The sequence below is a fragment of the Oncorhynchus nerka genome, linkage group LG4 (genome assembly GCF_034236695.1).
Source record: "Oncorhynchus nerka isolate Pitt River linkage group LG4, Oner_Uvic_2.0, whole genome shotgun sequence".
NCBI classification, from domain to species: domain Eukaryota; kingdom Metazoa; phylum Chordata; class Actinopteri; order Salmoniformes; family Salmonidae; genus Oncorhynchus; species Oncorhynchus nerka.
This window is the reverse complement of record NC_088399.1, coordinates 76,054,785-76,075,314: the sequence shown is the minus strand read 5'-3', so window position 1 is coordinate 76,075,314 and position 20,530 is coordinate 76,054,785. Positions and strand designations below refer to the sequence as shown.

Genomic DNA, 20,530 nt, shown 5'->3' with positions numbered 1-20,530 from the left:
AACTATGGACACATGAAAGGTGGGATGAATACGAAGGGTGTGGGGCAACAGAAGACGAACAGCAGAGGGGCTAATCATTTTAGAGGTGGGAAACAGGCCGAGAAACCAGGGGGAGAGTTTTCAGGATTCCACCCGGAGGATCCTGGGGAGCCGGGGTCCGATGGTGGGGAGCCGGGGTCCAATGGCGGTCCGCTTGTCGTCGATACCTGGAGGTGGTCTTGAGAAGGGCCGACCGGACTGTACGACGACAATGGCGGACAACCATCTGAGCAGAAGGTACACCGACCTCTTCTTCCTGCTCGGGGAAGAGTGGGGGCTGATACCCCAGGGAACACTCAAAGGGCGATAGGCCCGTGGCAGAGCAGGGAAGGGTGTTGCGGGCATATTCCACCCATACAAGCTGCTGGCTCCAGGTGGTGCGGTTGGTGGAGGCTCGCGCCAACTGGCCATTGGACTGGACCCCAGAGGACAGGCTGGCCGATGACCCAATGACGGTGCAGAATGCCTTCCAGAACCAGGACGAGAACTGAGGACCCCGGTCAGAGATCATGTCCACGGGCAGTCCATGGATCCAGAAGACGCGCTGCACCATGAGCTGGGCCGTCTCCTTTACCGAGGGTAGTTTGGGGAAAGGAATCAATTGGGCGACTTTGGAAAACTAGTCGACCATAGTCAGGATGGCAGTGTTGTCCTCAAACGGGGGGAGACCCGTGAAGAAATCCATGGATATGTGGGACCAGGGATGGTGAGGGACCAACCCGGAAGCCAGCCGCACCAATGTGTCGGAGGCGCAGGAATGCAACTTAAGGTCCAGGGCAGAACGTTGGGACAGGACAGCCCCCACTCCAACATCCAAAGCATTGGCCTCCACCATGAACTGACGGGAAGGGTCAGGATGAACCAAGATGGGAGCAGTGGTGAAGCGGTGTTTGGGATCCCGGAATGCCCGGGATCCCAAAGGACCACTTGAGGCAAAGGACCACTTGAACGGAACCTTGGTAGAGGTGAGTGCAGACAGGGGGGAAGTCAGTGTGCTGTAAGCCCAGATAAAAACGGCGATAAAAGTTGGCAAACCCCAGGAAACGTTGCAGCTGCACCCTGGGACGTAGACTGAGGCCAATCCACCACCGCTCTCACCTTCCGAGGATCCATCTGGACACTCCCAGCAGAGATGATGTAACCCAGAAAGGGGATGCTGGAGCGATGGAACTTGCACTTCTCCACCTTCACAAACAGCAGATTCTCCAGAAGGCGTTGAAGAACCTGCCAGACGTGGAGTACGTATTCTTGGGGGAGCGGGAGAAGACGGGGATGTCATCAATGTTGACGAAGATGAACCGGTTCAAATATAACAGAAAACATCATTTACCAGAGCCTGGAACACAGCAGGGGCATTGGTGAGGCCAAAAGGCATGACCAGATACTCGTAGTGGCCGCCGGCCATGTTGAAGGCGGTCTTCCACTCGTCCCCCTCTCGTATCCGCACCAGATGGTAGGCGTTCCGTAGATCCAACTTGGAAAACACAGTGGCGCCCTTGAACGGCTCGAAGGCCGAGGAGATGAGTGGTAGTGGGTAAAAGCTCTTAACCATAATGTCATTGAGTCCCCAGTTGTCAATGCACGGGCACAGGGTCTTGTCCTTTTTCTCCACGAAGAAGAACTCTGCGCCGGTGAGAGACGAAAAGGGATGGATAAATCCTGCAGCTAGGGAGTCCCCAATATAGCTCTCCATAGCCTTGGTCTCCGGTGTCAACAGAGAGTACAGACGTCCTCCGTGCTAGGGAGAAGGTACATCCCACAGTCATAGGGTCAGTGCGGCGGAAGCGATGTGGCCCGGGCCTTGCTGAAAACCTCCCGGAGGTCCTGGTACTCCACGGGGATGGTGGAGAGGTCCGGGGCACCTTCCGAGCCCCCAAGAAGACGTCATGGGGTGAGCTGCGCTGACTTCAGACAATGGACTCCAGCCCATGATGGGACCCGTAAACCAGTTGATTAGAGGATTGTGTCGCTGGAGCCAGGAAAATCTCAAAACCACGGGAATCTGAGGAGACTTGACTAGCAGAAATTGAATAGTCTCGCTGTTATTCCCCGACGGCCCAGCTCTGCCTAGTTGCATAGGCTCGGGAAGCAGTGACTCAACCGTCTTCGGCGACTCTCAGGGGAGGTCGGGAAGCCTTGGGTTCTCTCGGCAACGGCACCGTCGGGGACTTCCGGGATGACTTGAAGGCAAGGTGGAAAATCTTGATGAGCGAGTAAAATTGAATTTCCTCTCCGTTGTTCCCGTAATCGCCCATCGATTTGAATGGTCAAAACGATGAGGGAATCGAGATCCGTAGTTAACTCCCGAGCAGCAAGCTCGTCCTTGACCTCCTCCGAGACGTTGTTCAGGAACATATCGAACAGCGCTTCCTGGTTCCAAGCACTCTCCGCTGCCAACTTGCAGAAATCCACCGCATAGTCTGCCACACTGCAGGAGTCCTGCCGAAGCTGGATTAGCTTCCAAGCAGCTTCTCTCCCGGAGAAAGGGGCATCAAAAACCTTCCTCACCTCTCCCACGAACCCCTCTAGGCTAACGAATATGGCTGGCTGTTGTTCCCATAGAGCAGTAGTCCAGGTGAGAGCCCTCCTGGACATCAGCGTGATGAGGTAGGCTATCTTGGAGCGATCCGAGGGGAAGGAAGAGGGCTGAAGCTCGAAGATGAGGGCACACTGAGCTAGAAACACTTGACAGGTGCTCGACTCTCCATTGAAGTGTTTCGTGGGAGATGAGTGGGGCTCCCAAGAAGGTGGAGTGACCGACGAGATGGCACTGCTCACAGCTGAGTTACTGAGGGGCTGTGGGGTTACCACCATGGTAGGCTGCCTCCCAGACAACCCACGGAATTGCTCCAGCAAAATGTCCAGAGGGGTGAGGAAGGTCATGGCGTTCAACCAACGTTTTCCCCCCTCCATAAGGCCACGAAGCAATTCCTCGTGCCTACCTATGGTGGCTACTTGGGAGGAGATGACATTGTGCAGCTGCCCCGGGTCTGCTGGGTCAGTCATGGCCGGTTCGCACTATCAGGTTTGAAGGTAAGATCCAGATGCAGACAACGTTGATTTGACAACAGTTTAATAATCCAACAGTGGCAGGCAAAATACAGGTCAAGGGCAGGCAGGGGTCAATAATCCAGAGGTGGGGCTAAGGTACTGGACGGCAGGCAGGCTCAGGGTCAGGGGCAGGCAGAGTGGTCAGGCAGGCGGGCTCAGAGACAGGACAGGCAAGGGTCAAAAACCAGGAGGGCGAGAAAAAAAGAGACTGGGGAAAAGCAGGAGCTGAAACAAAAATGCTGGTTGACAAACAAGACGAACTGGCACAGACAGATAGAAAACACAGGTATAAATACACAGGAGATAATATGGAAGATGGGCGACACCTGGAGGGGGGTGGAGAGAAGCACAATGACAAGTGAAACAGATCATGGTGTGACACCCTCTGTGTTCTGTTAGACAGGTAACTATATCCACAATATAGCAGGGGGTGTAAAGCCATAACACATTTTCCAGCAGCAGACTATGATCAATAAAGTCAAAAGCCGCACCGAAGTCTAACAAAACAGCCCCCACAATCTTTTCATCATCAATTTCTCTCAGTCAATCATCAGTCATTTGTGTAAATGCTGTGCTTGTTGAATGTCCTTTTCAATTGTGCAAGTTCTCCCACTTAAAAAGAGGAGAGAGGCCTGTAATTTTCATCATAGGTACACTTCAACTATGACAGACAAAATGAGAAGAAAAAAAATCCAGAAAATCACATTGTAGGATTTTTAATGAATTTATTTGCAAATTATGGTAGAAAATAAGTATTTGGTCAATAACAAAAGTTCATCTCAATACTTTGTTATATATACCCTTTGTTGGCAATGACAGAGGTCAAACGTTTTCTGTAAGTCTTCACAAGATTTTCACACACTGTTGCTGGTATTTTGGCGCATTCCTCCATGCAGATCTCCTCTAGAGCAGTGATGTTTTGGGGCTGTTACTGGGCAACACAGACTTTCAAAACCCTCCAAATTTTTCTATGGGGTTGAGATCTGGAGACTGGCTAGGCCACTCCAGGACCTTGAAATGCTTCTTACGAAGCCACTCCTTCGTTGCCCGGGCGGTGTGTTTGGGATCATTGTCATGCTGAAAGACCCAGCCACGTTTCATCTTCAATGCCCTTGCTGATGGAAGGAGGTTTTCACTCAAAATCTCACGATACATGGCCCCATTCATTCTTTCCTTTACACGGATCAGTCATCCTGGTCCCTTTGCAGAAAAACAGCCCCAAAGCATGATGTTTCCACCCCCATGCTTCACAGTAGGTATGGTGTTCTTTGGATGCAACTCAGCATTCTTTGTCCTCCAAACACGACGAGTTGAGTTTTTACCAAAAAGTTATATTTTGGTTTCATCTGACCATATGACATTCTCCCAATCTTCTTCTGGATCATCCAAATGCTCTCTAGCAAACTTCAGACGGGCCTGGACATATACTGGCTTAAGCAGGGGGACTCGTCTGGCACTGCAGGATTTGAGTCCCTGGTGGCATAGTGTGTTACTGATGGTAGGCTTTGTTACTTTGGTCCCAGCTCTCTGCAGGTCATTCACTAGGTCCCCCCGTGTGGTTCTGGGATTTTTGCTCACCGTTCTTGTGATCATTTTGACCCCACGGGTTGAGATCTTGCGTGGAGCCCCAGATCGAGGGAGATTATCAGTGGTCTGGTATGTCTTCCATTTCCTAATAATTGCTCCCACAGTTGATTTCTTCAAACCAAGCTGCTTACCTATTGCAGATGCAGTCTTCCCAGCCTGGTGCAGGTCTACAATTTTGTTTCTGGTGTCCTTTGACAGCTCTTTGGTCTTGGCCATAGTGGAGTTTGGAGTGTGACTGTTTGAGGTTGTGGACAGGTGTATTTTATACTGATAACAAGTTCAAACAGGTGCCATTAATACAGGTAACGAGTGGAGGACAGAGGAGCCTCTTAAAGAAGAAGTTACAGGTCTGTGAGAGCCAGAAATCTTGCTTGTTTGTAGGTGACCAAATACTTATTTTCCACCATAATTTGCAAATAAATAAATAAAAAATCCTACAATGTGATTTTCTGGATTTTGCCCCCTCATTTTGTCTGTCATAGTTGAAGTGTACCTATGATGAAAATTACAGGCCTCTCTCATCTTTTTAAGTGGGAGAACTTGCACAATTGGTGGCTGACTAAATACTTTTTTGCCCCACTGTATGTCCTAAACGACTTGCCAAAACTATAGTTTGTTAACAAGAAATGTGTGGAGTGGTTGAAAAACTAGTTTTAATGACTCCAACCTAAGTGTATGTAAACTTCTGACTGTATGTAAACTGTCTGTGCATGTGTAGCATGTGACAATAACAGGATCATATTAAGGATAGCATCACAAATGAATACATAAATACCACTTGAAGCTTGATGATGAGTTGATCATTTGAATCAGCTGTGCAGTGCTAAGACAAAAACAAAGAATTGGCACCCATTTGAGTCCCTAGGACCAGAACTGAGAATCACTGCTCTTCATATGTAGACACGATTTCATAGCTTTCTTTATCTGAGGACAGAAAACCTCACAAGAAACAGACTTCATTATAGTCAAATTACACCGAACTGAATATTATGTTACTATTATCTCCGTCCTCACTTATAGGGACAGGAACTACACAAAAGTACCTGCCCTGTCCAGAATAGCCTACTCTCTCACTTTGACAGTTGGGGCTGCTATCCTTTCACCCTCCTCCATGGCTGTTAGCTCGCTACCTATAAATGCATTTTGAGTTTGTTTTTTACAGTGGTAAATACATCAAGATAGCTAGCTAATATGAAGTTAGGTAGCTGGTGATATTTAATTAACTTAGCTAGCTATCTTTACCGACCATTTCGAATCTCACCATACCTTCTCTGCTATGCAATCTGGTTTCAGAGCTGGTCATGGGTGCACCTCAGCCACGCTCAAGGTCCTAAACGATATCTTAACCGCCATCGATAAGAAACATTACTGTGCAGCCGTATTCATTGATCTGGCCAAGGCTTTCAACTCTGTCAATCACCACATCCTCATCGGCAGACTCGACAGCCTTGGTTTCTCAAATGATTGCCTCGCCTGGTTCACCAACTACTTCTCTGATAGATTTCAGTGTGTCAAATCGGAGGGTCTGCTGTCCGGACCTCTGGCAGTCTCTATGGGGGTGCCACAGGGTTCAATTCTTGGACCAACTCTCTTCTCTATATACATCAATGAGGTCGCTCTTGCTGCTGGTGAGTCTCTGATCCACCTCTACGCAGACGACACCATTCTGTATACTTCCGGCCCTTCTTTGGACACTGTGTTAACAACCCTCCAGGCAAGCTTCAATGCCATACAACTCTCCTTCCGTGGCCTCCAATTGCTCTTAAATACAAGTAAAACTAAATGCATGCTCTTCAACCGATCGCTACCTGCACCTACCCGCCTGTCCAACATCACTACTCTGGACGGCTCTGACTTAGAATACGTGGACAACTACAAATACTTAGGTGTCTGGTTAGACTGTAAACTCTCCTTCCAGACCCATATCAAACATCTCCAATCCAAAATTAGATCTAGAATTGGCTTCCTATTTCGCAACAAAGCATCCTTCACTCATGCTGCCAAACATACCCTTGTAAAACTGACCATCCTACCAATCCTCGACTTTGGCGATGTCATTTACAAATTAGCCTCCAATACCCTACTCAACAAATTGGATGCAGTCTATCACAGTGCAATCCGTTTTGTCACCAAAGCCCCATATACTACCCACCATTGCGACCTGTACGCTCTCGTTGGCTGGCCCTCGCTTCATACTCGTCGCCAAACCCACTGGCTCCATGTCATCTACAAGACCCTGCTAGGTAAAGTCCCCCCTTATCTCAGCTCGCTGGTCACCATAGCATCTCCCACCTGTAGCACACGCTCCAGCAGGTATATCTCTCTAGTCACCCCCAAAACCAATTATTTCTTTGGCTGCCTCTCCTTCCAGTTCTCTGCTGCCAATGACTGGAACGAACTACAAAAATCTCTGAAACTGGAAACACTTATCTCCCTCACTAGCTTTAAGCACCAACTGTCAGAGCATCTTACAGATTACTGCACCTAGCCCACCTATAATTTAGCCCAAACAACTACCTCTTTCCCAACTGTATTTTATTTATTTATTTATTTTGCTCCTTTGCACCCCATTATTTTTATTTCTACTTTGCACATTCTTCCATTGCAAAACTACCATTCCAGTGTTTTACTTGCTATATTGTATTTACTTTGCCACCATGGCCTTTTTTGCCTTTACCTCCCTTCTCTCCTCATTTGCTCACGTTGTATACAGACTTGTTTATACTGTATTATTGACTGTATGTTTGTTTTACTCCATGTGTAACTCTGTGTCGTTGTATCTGTCGAACTGCTTTGCTTTATCTTGGCCAGGTCGCAATTGTAAATGAGAACTTGTTCTCAACTTGCCTACCTGGTTAAATAAAGGTGAAATAAAAATAAATAAGCTAGCCAACTAGCCAACTATCTGTCTCATTTGAGTTTTAGATGATATTACTATTGAACTATGTACCCATTTAATAACCAGACCATACAAACGTGCTATGATGCATTTTTGACACACGATCCAACATGCTGCTATATGCTGCCAGCACGCCCACCAGCGAGTCACAATGGTGGGCGTGCTGGAGCGACACGCAGCAATTTACAGCTATCTAGTATACATGCACCACTAATTCGTATGAAGGACTTCCTGGCAGAAGGGGTTACTCGACCAGTCAGCAGCAAATATACCAGTTAAATAATTGCTGAAATGCTGCTTGATTATATATTGTTTAAGGTTAATATCAATAGTGGGTAGGTGCTCAGTATATATAATCAGTATCCTACAATGGTGTTTATCACCAGCGTTGTTTGGCGTGATGGTAATACATTTACGTTTTGATTATACGACCGGAGTTCGAATCGCAGACAGCGTCATGATTCATGAAATCTCATTCTAACCAATAATGGGGCGTGTTCATTATAAATACATTGTGATTTTGTTTGAAGAGCACACAGGCTGGCAGTTTATCGCCAGTTCACCCTATGGGCACAGGGGAGAATTGGACGAGGTGAACGCCGTCTCATCCCTGCCTGTGTCGTTTCTTCCATAAGGCACGCAACGTAGAAACAAAGGCATTTACATAGGGTTGGAATAAAACCAGTTAATTTAGTAAATCTAGCCTGCTGTAATTTTTTTCAAGACCTAATGCCGGCACCTTATGTAAAAATAGTATTAGTTAGCTTGTCCACTATAACAACTGGTTCAAGCATAACCAGATACACTTGCTTTGAAGATAAAAACGACTTTCAACGCGCACTAAACCCGTGTCCCTGTGGCTATAGTGACTTCAACTAGCTTTGGCTGCCATCTATTGGAAAGGAATGGTAACTACACTGGGCAGCCAGTTGGCACAGTCAAAGTAGACTTTAATAATGTATGCCATTTAGCAGACGCCTTTATCTAAAGCAAACTGGGTAGATGGTGGTGGAAATAGATCACAGAAACAGGATTTCAATTTTGATATCATGGATGGTCAGTCCTTGCATCTATAGCTCTGTCTATAAGTTTGAGAGGAGCTACATTTCTCCAGCCCCATCCCTCAGCGTTTTACTGAAAGAGGAACAGGGAGACACTTTGTTATTGCTTCTACTGCAGATTGCCACTTTAAGAAGTTAAAATGCAGATTAAATACACACAAATATATGTTACTGATACTATAAATGTCCCATCACTCAGACAGTTAGTGAATACACAGCATCCAGCACAGAAAACAACCAATCAACCAATCAAACAACCAATCAAACAACCAATCAATCAATCAATCAATCAAATGTATTTTGCAAAAGCCCTTTTTACATGAAAATAATAATCACAGTGGTTATATAGGGTGCAACAGTTCAGCACCTCAGGAGCAAATGGCTTTTCATAGCTGAGCATTCATAGGTTGAGAGAGAGTCGAAACAGCAGGACCGGGACAAGGTAGCAGGTCTGTTGAAACAGCAGGACCGGGACAAGGTAGCAGGTCTGTTGAAACAGCAGGACCGGGACAAGGTAGCAGGTCTGTTGAAACAGCAGGACCGGGACAAGGTAGCAGGTCTGTTGAAACAGCAGGACCGGGACAAGGTAGCAGGTCTGTTGAAACAGCAGGACCGGGACAAGGTAGCAGGTCTGTTGAAACAGCAGGACCGGGACAAGGTAGCAGGTCTGTTGAAACAGCAGGACCGGGACAAGGTAGCAGGTCTGTTGAAACAGGTAAAAAAAATGGAAAAACAGTGGAAAAACAATTACACTCTGATTCCCTTTATGGATGGGTGTATCTTTTAATTCGCTGTTGAATGGCCTGGTCCTTCCCCATTTTCGGAACACCAGCCCGCTCCCACAAAGTGATCCATAGTATATTTTGGCTTGCACTGTGATGATTGTGATTCTGAGCTCTCAGGTTCACACAGCGAGTTCTGGTCTTCACTGATCTCACTCTCCGTCAGCTCAATCTGTGGCATATAGGGGCAGGACTCGGTTGTATACTGATGGTTGTGAGCTCAATCTAGCTGGGCCCCGAGCCCTTTAGTGATGGTCCTGGTGGACCTCTTCTCCACTGCAGCACAGGAACACTCTGGCACCCAGTGGTCAGTTTGGCATGCTGTACTAACCGTTCTTTCCTGTTGGTAGAAAATAATTAAGGCGGCGTCTTGAAATAAACAATAGCCTTAGAAATAACATGGATTTGAATGTACCTCCTCTGCCTCCTGCACAGTCTCCTCCAGGATGAAAACCTTTTCATGGATGAAGATGTCATCCTGAAAACACACAAACGTTTTGTTAAGCCAACTGAACCCAAATATATCAGTTGGCATTAACAAGCTACCTGTCTTGTATGGTTTACACACACACACACACACACACACACACACACACACACACACACACACACACACACACACACACACACACACACACACACACACACACACACACACACACACACACACACACACACACACACACACACTTTTCAACAAACATTAGCTATGTCACACACACACACACACACACACACACACACACACACACACACACACACACACACACACACACACATACTTTTCAACAAACATTAGCTATGTCAACTTCAGTCTAGCTAAATGAGGTGGAGCTATCAAAACATTACAAAATCAAATCTGTCAACAAAATGTATTACAGTACTTGACTATCTGAGGTGGAAGATCGCTACAGTAACTACCTAATACACGGATAAACTATGTAGCAATTTTAGTTGCAGTTGAGTTGCTTGCTAACATTATTTGCTGGGAGATGTTACACAAAACACTACAGACGCAATTAGCTACAGTGCCTTGCAAAAGCATTCTGCCCCCTTGAACTTTGCGACCTTTTGCCACATTTCAGGCTTCAAACATAAAGATATAAAACTGTATTTTTTTGTGAAGAATCAACAACAAGTGGGACACAATCATGAAGTGGAACGACATTTATTGGATATTTCAAACTTTTTAACAAATCAAAAACTGAAAAATATGGGGTGTGCAAAATTATTCAGCCCCCTTAAGTCAACAGTCATGACAGCAGTCGCATTTGCTTCGAATCAAAGTTTATTTGTCACGTGCGCTGAATACAACAGGTGTAGACCTTACAGTGAAATGCTGAATACAACAGGTGTAGACCTTACAGTGAAATGCTGAATACAACAGGTGTAGACCTTACAGTGAAATGCTGAATACAACAGGTGTAGACCTTACAGTGAAATGCTGAATACAACAGGTGTAGACCTTACAGTGAAATGCTGAATACAACAGGTGTAGACCTTACAGTGAAATGCTGAATACAACAGGTGTAGACCTTACAGTGAAATGCTGAATACAACAGGTGTAGTAGACCTTACAGTGAAATGCTGAATACAACAGGTGTAGACCTTACAGTGAAATGCTGAATACAACAGGTGTAGTAGACCTTACAGTGAAATGCTGAATACAACAGGTGTAGTACACCTTAGAGTGAAATGCTGAATACAACAGGTGTAGTAGACCTTACAGTGAAATGCTGAATACAACAGGTGTAGACCTTACAGTGAAATGCTGAATACAACAGGTGTAGACCTTACAGTGAAATGCTGAATACAACAGGTGTAGACCTTACAGTGAAATGCTGAATACAACAGGTGTAGTAGACCTTAGAGTGAAATGCTGAATACAACAGGTGTAGTAGACCTTAGAGTGAAATGCTGAATACAACAGGTGTAGTAGACCTTAGAGTGAAATGCTGAATACAACAGGTGTAGTACACCTTAGAGTGAAATGCTGAATACAACAGGTGTAGTAGACCTTAGAGTGAAATGCTGAATACAACAGGTGTAGTAGACCTTAGAGTGAAATGCTGAATACAACAGGTGTAGTAGACCTTACAGTGAAATGCTGAATACAACAGGTGTAGTAGACCTTACAGTGAAATGCTGAATACAACAGGTGTAGTACACCTTAGAGTGAAATGCTGAATACAACAGGTGTAGTAGACCTTAGAGTGAAATGCTGAATACAACAGGTGTAGTAGACCTTAGAGTGAAATGCTGAATACAACAGGTGTAGTAGACCTTACAGTGAAATGCTGAATACAACAGGTGTAGTAGACCTTACAGTGAAATGCTGAATACAACAGGTGTAGTAGACCTTACAGTGAAATGCTGAATACAACAGGTGTAGTAGACCTTAGAGTGAAATGCTGAATACAACAGGTGTAGTAGACCTTACAGTGAAATGCTGAATACAACAGGTGTAGTAGACCTTACAGTGAAATGCTGAATACAACAGGTGTAGTAGACCTTACAGTGAAATGCTGAATACAACAGGTGTAGACCTTACAGTGAAATGCTGAATACAACAGGTGTAGACCTTACAGTGAAATGCTGAATACAACAGGTGTAGTAGACCTTAGAGTGAAATGCTGAATACAACAGGTGTAGTAGACCTTAGAGTGAAATGCTGAATACAACAGGTGTAGTAGACCTTAGAGTGAAATGCTGAATACAACAGGTGTAGTAGACCTTACAGTGAAATGCTGAATACAACAGGTGTAGTAGACCTTACAGTGAAATGCTGAATACAACAGGTGTAGACCTTACAGTGAAATGCTGAATACAACAGGTGTAGTAGACCTTACAGTGAAATGCTGAATACAACAGGTGTAGTAGACCTTACAGTGAAATGCTGAATACAACAGGTGTAGACCTTACAGTGAAATGCTGAATACAACAGGTGTAGTAGACCTTACAGTGAAATGCTGAATACAACAGGTGTAGACCTTACAGTGAAATGCTGAATACAACAGGTGTAGTAGACCTTAGAGTGAAATGCTTACTTACAGGCTCTAACCAATAGTGAAAAAAAAAGGTATTAGGTGAACAATAGTAAAAAGACAGGCTATATACAGTAGCGAGGCGATAAAAGTAGCGAGGCTACATACAGACACCGGTTAGTCAGGCTGCTTGAGGTAATATGTACATGTAGACATGGTTAAAGGGACTATGCATAAACAGTGAGGGAAAAAAGTATTTGATCCCCTGCTGATTTTGTACGTTTGCCCACTGACAAAGAAATGATCAGTCTATAATTTTAATGGTAGGTTTATTTGAACAGTGAGAGACAGTGAGGGATTGAGGGAAATAAGTATTTGACCCCTCTGCAAAACTTGACTTAGTATTTGGTGGCAAAACCCTTGTTGGAAATCAGAGGTCAGACGTTTCTTGTAGTTGGCCACCAGGTTTGCCCACATCTCAGGAGGGATTTTGTCCCTCTCCTCTTTGCAGATGTTCGCCAAGTCATTAAGGTTTCGTTTGGCAACTCGAACCTTCAGCTCCCTCCACAGATGTTCTATGGAAATAAGGCCTGGAGACTGGCTAGGCCACTCCAGGACCTTAATGTGCTTCTTCTTGAGCCACTCCTTTGTTGCCTTGGGTCATTGTCATGCTGGAATACCCATCCACGACCCATTTTCAATGCCCTGGCTGAGGGAAGGAGATTCTCACCCAAGATTTGATGGTACATGACCCCGTCCATCGTCCCTTTGATGCGGTGAAGTTGTCCTGTCCCCTTAGCAGAAAAACACCCCCGAATCATAATGTTTCCACCTCCATGTTTGACGGTGGGGATGGTGTTCTTGGGGTCATGGGCAGCAGTCCTCCTCCTCCAAACACAGCGAGTTGAGTTGAGCTCCATTTTGGTCTCATCTGACCACAACACTTTCACCCAGTTGTCCTCTGAATTATTCAGATGTTCATTGGCAAACTTCAGAAGGGCATGTATATGTGCTTTCTTGAGCAGGGGGACCTTGCGGGTGCTGCAGGATTTCAGTCCTTCACGGCGTAGTGTGTTACCAATTGTTTTCTTGGTGACTATGGTGCCAGCTGCCTTGAGATCATTGACAAGATCCTCCTGTGTAGTTCTGGGCTGATTCCTCACCGTTCTCATGATCATTGCAACTCCACGAGGTGAGATCTTGCATGGAGCCCCAGGCCGAGGGAGATTGACAGTTCTTTTGTGTTTCTTCCATTTGCGAATATTCGCACCAACTGTTGTCACCTTCTCACCGAGCTGCTTGGCGATGGTCTTGTAGCCCATTCCAGCCTTGTGTAGGTCTACAATCTTGTCCCTGACATCCTTGGAGAGCTCTTTGGTCTTGGCCATGGTGGAGAGTTTGGAATCTGATTGATTGATTGCTTCTGTGGACAGGTGTCTTTTATACAGGTAACAAACTGAGATTAGGAGCACTCCCTTTAAGAGTGTGCTCCTAATCTCAGCTCGTTACCTGTATAAAAGACACCTGGGAGCCAGAAATCTTTCTGATTGAGAGGGGGTCAAATACTTATTTCCCTCGTTAAAATGCAAATCAATTTATAACATTTTTGACGTGTTTTTCTGGATTTTGTTGTTGTTATTCTGTCTCTCACTGTTCAAATAAACCTACCATTAAAATTATAGACTGATCATTTCTTTGTCAGTGGGCAAACGTACAAAATCAGCAGGGGATCAAATACTTTTTTCCCTCACTGTATGATAAACAGAGAGTAGGAGTAGCGTAAAAGAGGGGTTGATGGGTGGCGGGTGGGACACAATGCAGATAGCTTGGTTAGCCAATGTGCGGGGGAGCACTGGTTGGTCGGCCCAATTGAGGTAGTATGTACATGAATGTATAGTTAAAGTGACTATGCATATATGATAAACAGAGAGTAGCAGCAGCGTAAAAAGAGGGGGGTGGCACACAATGCAAATAGTCCGGGTAGCCATTTGATTACCTGTTCAGGAGTCTTATGGCTTGGGGGTAAAAACTGTTGAGAAGCCTTTTTGTCCTAGACTTGGCACTCCGGTACCGCTTGCCATGCGGTAGTAGAGAGAACATGTAGAAAAATGTAATATCCATATATGGCCAGCTATGTAAACTTTAACATTGATTTATCCTGCAATAAATGTAGTTCAATTGGTAACATACATTTTTGTCATCTAATGCCTCTTAAGGGGAAAGTAATCTAAAAGTAACTGAATGTAATCAGATTACGTTGCTGAGTTTGGGAAGTCCAAAAGTTATGTTACTGATTACAATTTAACAGGTAACTAGTAACTGTAATGAATTACATTTAGAAAGTAACCTACCCAACCCTGTATAAAAGTGATAATGCCCTTGAAGCCAGTCTATGAAGGATATATTGGCACGGTTTGCCGGCCCTCGATGACAACACCCGTGAAAATATATCCTCCAAACACGGCTTCTCGGCATTATCACTTATTTATACTTCAAATGGAGCAAACTTTGTTAATAACATGTATTAAATCATATGAAATAATGTCTATAAAAATAAGTTGATTCACCCATATAAGTATACCTGGATGCACAAACATTGTTTTCTTTGTTTGGGCTAATGGCTAGGCTAGGCTAGGCTAATGGCTAGGCTAATGTGGATTCTAGGCTACCTGTCACATAGCAGTGGTAATGGCATGCAATTCACACCTCCAACGTAAATGTAGATAATTAGCATAACTCTTGATGCTCCGCTCTGTTTTTCCGCCAAAAAATCCTTTGGTCATTGAGCAGCGTTGCTGCATGAGCTCGGCGGTTGAGACCAAGGGCCCAAGGTTCCAGTCTGGAAGCACGCTTTTGACTACACCTACAGTATTGCTTCAGTGCTGCAGTTTAACTGAATCATGGCCGAAAAAGACAATTCCAATAGAGACAATCCCACAGAGAAGTCAAATTCCAAAATTATTTAAATTGTCACCAAGGCCGATTTTTGTCATCACTCACAGCTGAAGATATTAGCATTTTATATTCATGCTCTAAGATTATGACCACGGCTGGGTCTGGTCTACTTAGTTCATTGACTTTCATTGAACCAGAAAATAACTTTTGAGAGGGGTGTCTTGCTTTCTCTTCTGTCTCTGGATACCTTTTTTGGTCTATGCGTGAACCGGTAGAGTTCGCCCATTGGTTGTTGCATCGCCTCGCCTTAATTGAGGAACGCGCCCTATGTGTGTAGGCGTGTGTGTTCTGACACTTCACAAAGAACATCATGAATATTCACACTGGGTTATAAATATTTAAATCCTCCATTCAAGACACCCAAACCCCTCCCTTTTTTGGGCTCAGGAAAATAACTTCACATGTGGTGTGTGTTTAAGGATAGACACTTTCTCACCACTTTATTTCCCTTAAAACCTTCTGTGGGATATGCACATTGGCAAACAGATGTTGAACCTTTGCTAAAGCCACTTCTCTCACAGCCTTTAGCTTCATGACCACAGGCAGAGGGGAAATGTCAATCATATCAAGCCTGATTGAATACTCATGGTCAAGCTCTTCAACTTGTTCTCTCCACCCACCAGCTACCATCCCATGTACCAGAACGCTGCTATTGGCGAGGACACTCACACCACTGTTAAGGCTTCAGGTTCTACCAACAAAATACAACCTAGCACTCTGGTACCCTGCAAACCATGATCCGTTTTGTATCTTACATGAGTCAAATGTAATGGAGTCTGTTTCACATATTGTTAGTGGTTGCTGTTCATACAAGGACTTATACATCGTTGGACATGACCACTTTGTCAACCTGATAGCTAATGAGGTGAGATAGGCAGTAACACCATCAGTGCATATTCCTGCATGTTGATGATGTTTTCTTGTATACCAAATATGTCAGATGTTGTTGTTGCTGTGGGGGAGGCTGGAGGGAGGTGCTGGAGGGAGGCCAGAGGGAGGGGTTCAGATAGTGTTGTTGTGAGGGAGGCCAGAGGGAGGGGTTCAGATAGTGTTGTTGTGAGGGAGGCCGGAGGGAGGTGCTGGAGGGAGGCCAGAGGGAGGGGTTCAGATAGTGTTGTTGTGAGGGAGGCCGGAGGGAGGTACTGGAGGGAGGCCAGAGGGAGAGGTTCAGATAGTGTTGTTGTGATTGAGGCTGGAGGGAGGTGCTGGAGGGAGGCCAGAGGGAGGGGTTCAGATAGTGTTGTTGTGATTGAGGCTGGAGGGAGGTGCTGGAGGGAGGCCAGAGGGAGGGGTTCAGATAGTGTTGTTGTGAGGGAGGCCGGAGGGAGGTACTGGAGGGAGGCCAGAGGGAGGGGTTCAGATAGTGTTGTTGTGAGGGAGGCCGGAGGGAGGTACTGGAGGGAGGCCAGAGGGAGGGGTTCAGATAGTGTTGTTGTGAGGGAGGCTGGAGGGAGGCCAGAGGGAGGGGTTCAGATTGTTGTGTGAGGGAGGCTGGAGGGAGGCCTGAGGGAGGCCAGAGGGAGGGGTTCAGATAGTGTTGTTGTGAGGGAGGCTGGAGGGAGGTGCTGGAGGGAGGCCAGAGGGAGGGGTTCAGATAGTGTTGTTGTGAGGGAGGCTGGAGGGAGGTGCAAGAGGGAGGCCAGAGGGAGAGGTTCAGATAGTGTTGTTGTGATTGAGGCTGGAGGGAGGTGCTGGAGGGAGGCCAGAGGGAGGGGTTCAGATAGTGTTGTTGTGAGAGAGGCCGGAGGGAAGTGCTCATATTGGAAGTGGGTTGCTATTTTCACCCGTAAGTGGAGCAGGCCTTTGCTGACAAGTTGCTGAAATACCAGGTTATCAGTGCAAACTTGTAGTGCTGATATTTGGGAGTCTTGGCCATGTACATAGGCTGACAGTGCGTGGCCTTCAGCTTGCAGGCCTGCATAGGAAAAAGGCAAAGCAGCTAGCGAGGTACTGCTCTGTGTCAGGTGGCATGGGTAGCCTTTCTGAATGGAGAAGAAGTATCTTTCTGTATCCATGTGTCAATACTGTATATCAGTGGAGGCTGCTGAGGGGAGGATGGCTCATAATAATGGCTGGAACGGTGAAGGAAATGGCAATGTATTTGATACCATTCTACTTATTCTGCTCCAGCCGTTACCACGAGCCCGTCCTCCCCCAGTTAAGGTGCCACCAACATCTTGTGTTGTATATCCATTACCTATGAAATGTTTGAATCCTTCTCAACTGTAATGTGATTTGTGGATTCATAGAAAATATTTAAAACGTTTGTGTAGGTCAATGGCTTCTCCCACAGGTCCACATTTTTCAGCTTTACAGTCATCCACCATGTTCAAGATCCTCCTGAAAAATAAAAAGATGAGTGGAGCTGGATTGGACACCCTTCAGAAACCGACCACCATCATCACTCGCCAGTCCCTGCCCACTGGTTGAACCATTTCAATGAAATTACATCGAACCAACGTGGAATAGACATTTAATTGACATCTGTCCCAGTGGTTGAAATGGAACCCACAGGGAAAAAGAAACAGAGGGCGACCCAGAAACCCAGAAAGTCCAGGCAGAAATGACTGAGAGCGGCCTCAACTGGTGTGACCTGGGAAAACTTGCTCCAAACCGAGATGCAGGACAATTGTCAACAGGCTTAAGTCAAGTACGTCTGTGTGTGTGTGCGCATGCATGCGTGCGTATAGAAAGAAGGAGACTCCACTTCACTTTTAGTACAAAATAAAGTAGTTTTTATTTAGGAAGTAGAAAATGACAACATTCATACATTTTATTTAAAAAAAACATTGGCAAACTCAAACCTTTTCAGAGATAGTTGAGGTGCCTTTTACAGTATTAGTGCAAACCCTTTATAAGAGTTTAAGAGTCCTTCAAGTTACTCTGCATTTGACCTTTGGATCACCGACAGCAGCATAGTATAGTCCCACCAAGGACCCAGATGAATTACGATAGTTGCACCTCTGTGATTGCATCAGAGTGGATTGTCTTCATGTTAGTTGAGGATGAGGCACATGATGAAATGATACAGTACATCAGGTCTCACAGCCAATGACAGAGCTTATTCCAGCTGACTCCAAGATGGCTGCCTTCTGGAACAGTACATTCTGATTGCTTCTTATCTGAAGTGCAAGTGATGATGAGGATGTGCTATTTGTATGCGTTACAGTTATATGGGACAGTATGTGTGTGTCTATGTGTGTCTCCATCCTACACGTCAACAGGCCTGTGTGTGTTGTGTGTGTGTCTGTGAGGACAGCAGGCGTGCAGCAGCACCTTGCGTATGTCTCTGTTCCTCAGGCTATACAGCAGAGGGTTGAGCAGAGAGTTCCCCGCAGCCGGCACTAACGTAGCGTACGTATACAGGGGCGAGCTAGATGCGTCGCCCAGCAAACCGTAAAGGGCAAAGGGCGTCCAGCAGCTGACAAACACTCCGAGGACTAACAACAGCCGAGATAGGCCCTTCCCCCGGCCCCCGTGCTTGCTGTTGTACGATTGGTCGTCAGGCAGGAAGTGCCTCTGCGTGGCGATGGCATGGGCGTGCCGCCTAGCGACGCGGCAGATCCCGGTGTATAGCTGCAGCGTTACCATGATGACCAGCAGGAAGCCGCCACAAAGCAACGACAGGTACGTCCGGGTCAGGGGTCGCGCCACGGAACAGGATGTGATGTCATTGAGGCAGTGCCACCCCAGCATTGGGCCCAAGCCGATCAGACATGACCCCAGCCAGACGAGTGCCAGCAGACCAGCGGCGCATCGACGCGAGTGGCGGGAGCCGTAGGTGAGGGCGTGGCTTAGCGACAGATAACGGTCCAGCGCCACGCCCATCAGGCTGAGGAGGGAGGCGGTCAGTGATGTCGCCAGAAGCCCTGACGTCATCAGATCTGACCAATCCGTGTGCTCCACACAGAACAGGAAGAGGAAGTGCAGGATCAAGGCCACGCCCGCCAGCAGGTCGGCCAATGCCAGGCTGGCGAGGAGCAGGAAGACAGGAGCACGGAGAGAAGGCGTGGCCAAGATGGCCGCCACTACAATGGTGTTCTCGGACACAATGAGGGTTCCGGAGACACACAGTGCCACTCCCCATAGGCTGAGAGGAGAGGCCTCAGGAATGGTTGTGGGATCTGATTGGTCCAGCTGGGAAAGGGGCGAAGTCATCCCTGAACCTGAAGACTCCTCGAACCAGATGTCCGAGTCATTCTGGGTCATCATGAGTCACACACACGACACCTGAGAGAGAGCGAGAGAGAGAGAAGACAAAGATGTTAACAAACAATGTCACAGACTAGTAGTCTCCCTCTCCCTCTGTTCCTGCATGTGGTTTGTTATTGTTACTTAACAGCAGCAGACAGACACCCTGCACTGGGGCTGCATCTACTCTACAGTAGCTTCCTCTCCTCGTCTCTTCTCCTGCATCTCAATAGTTTACAGTAGCTTCCTCTCCTCGTCTCCTCTCCTGCATCTCAATAGTCTACAGTGGCTTCCTCTCCTCGTCTCCTCTCCTGCATCTCAATAGTCTACAGTGGCTTCCTTTCCTCGTCTCCTGTCCTGCATCTCGATAGTCTACAGTGGCTTCCTCTCCTCGTCTCCTCTCCTTCATCTCAATAGTCTACAGTGGCTTCCTTTCCTCGTCTCCTGTCCTGCATCTCAATAGTCTACAGTAGCTTCCTCTCCTCGTCTCCTCTCCTGCATTTCAATAGTCTACAGTGGCTTCCTCTCCTCGTCTCCTCTCCTGCATCTCGATAGTCTACAGTGGCTTCCTCTCTTGGGTCTTAGGCCACTTCGGCATCTGCCAAAAGGTCTGGGCATTTATGGCACAGGAGGTAGTGCAATTGAACCACAGTGATACTGGTTCATCTCAAAGGAGAGACTTTGCATGCTCCTCACATTACTATGGGACCATTCCATTTCATTGCCTGATATCTACTCTTCTCTCTCCAAAGTGTGCACTTGTTCACTCCCCTCAAGAAATGTAGGAGATATATGATGACGAAGCCCTGTCTAGCCTATATGTATGTCTAGCCAATGCTTTTAAATATACAAGGGGGAGTGAACGAGTACACACTCCAGATAGAAGGTGGAGAAGACAGAATTGGAATGCAGCCCTTCTGGTGTCTCTTCTCCACTCTTCTCCTACAGTGCCTTGTGGTGTGTTGTGTAACAGATGCCCAC

At 46.4% G+C, this 20,530-nt stretch overlaps 1 protein-coding gene across 1 annotated transcript; it reads right to left on the bottom strand.

The window, feature by feature from the left end:
• Positions 1-18,169: 18,169 nt before the first annotated feature.
• On the bottom strand, positions 18,170-19,570 carry gpr3 (G protein-coupled receptor 3). Its single transcript, XM_029659197.2, has one exon. It carries the CDS (start codon positions 19,568-19,570, stop codon positions 18,569-18,571), a length of 1,002 nt encoding a protein of 333 aa, XP_029515057.1. The 3' UTR covers positions 18,170-18,568.
• Between the last annotated feature and the right edge of the window lie 960 nt (positions 19,571-20,530).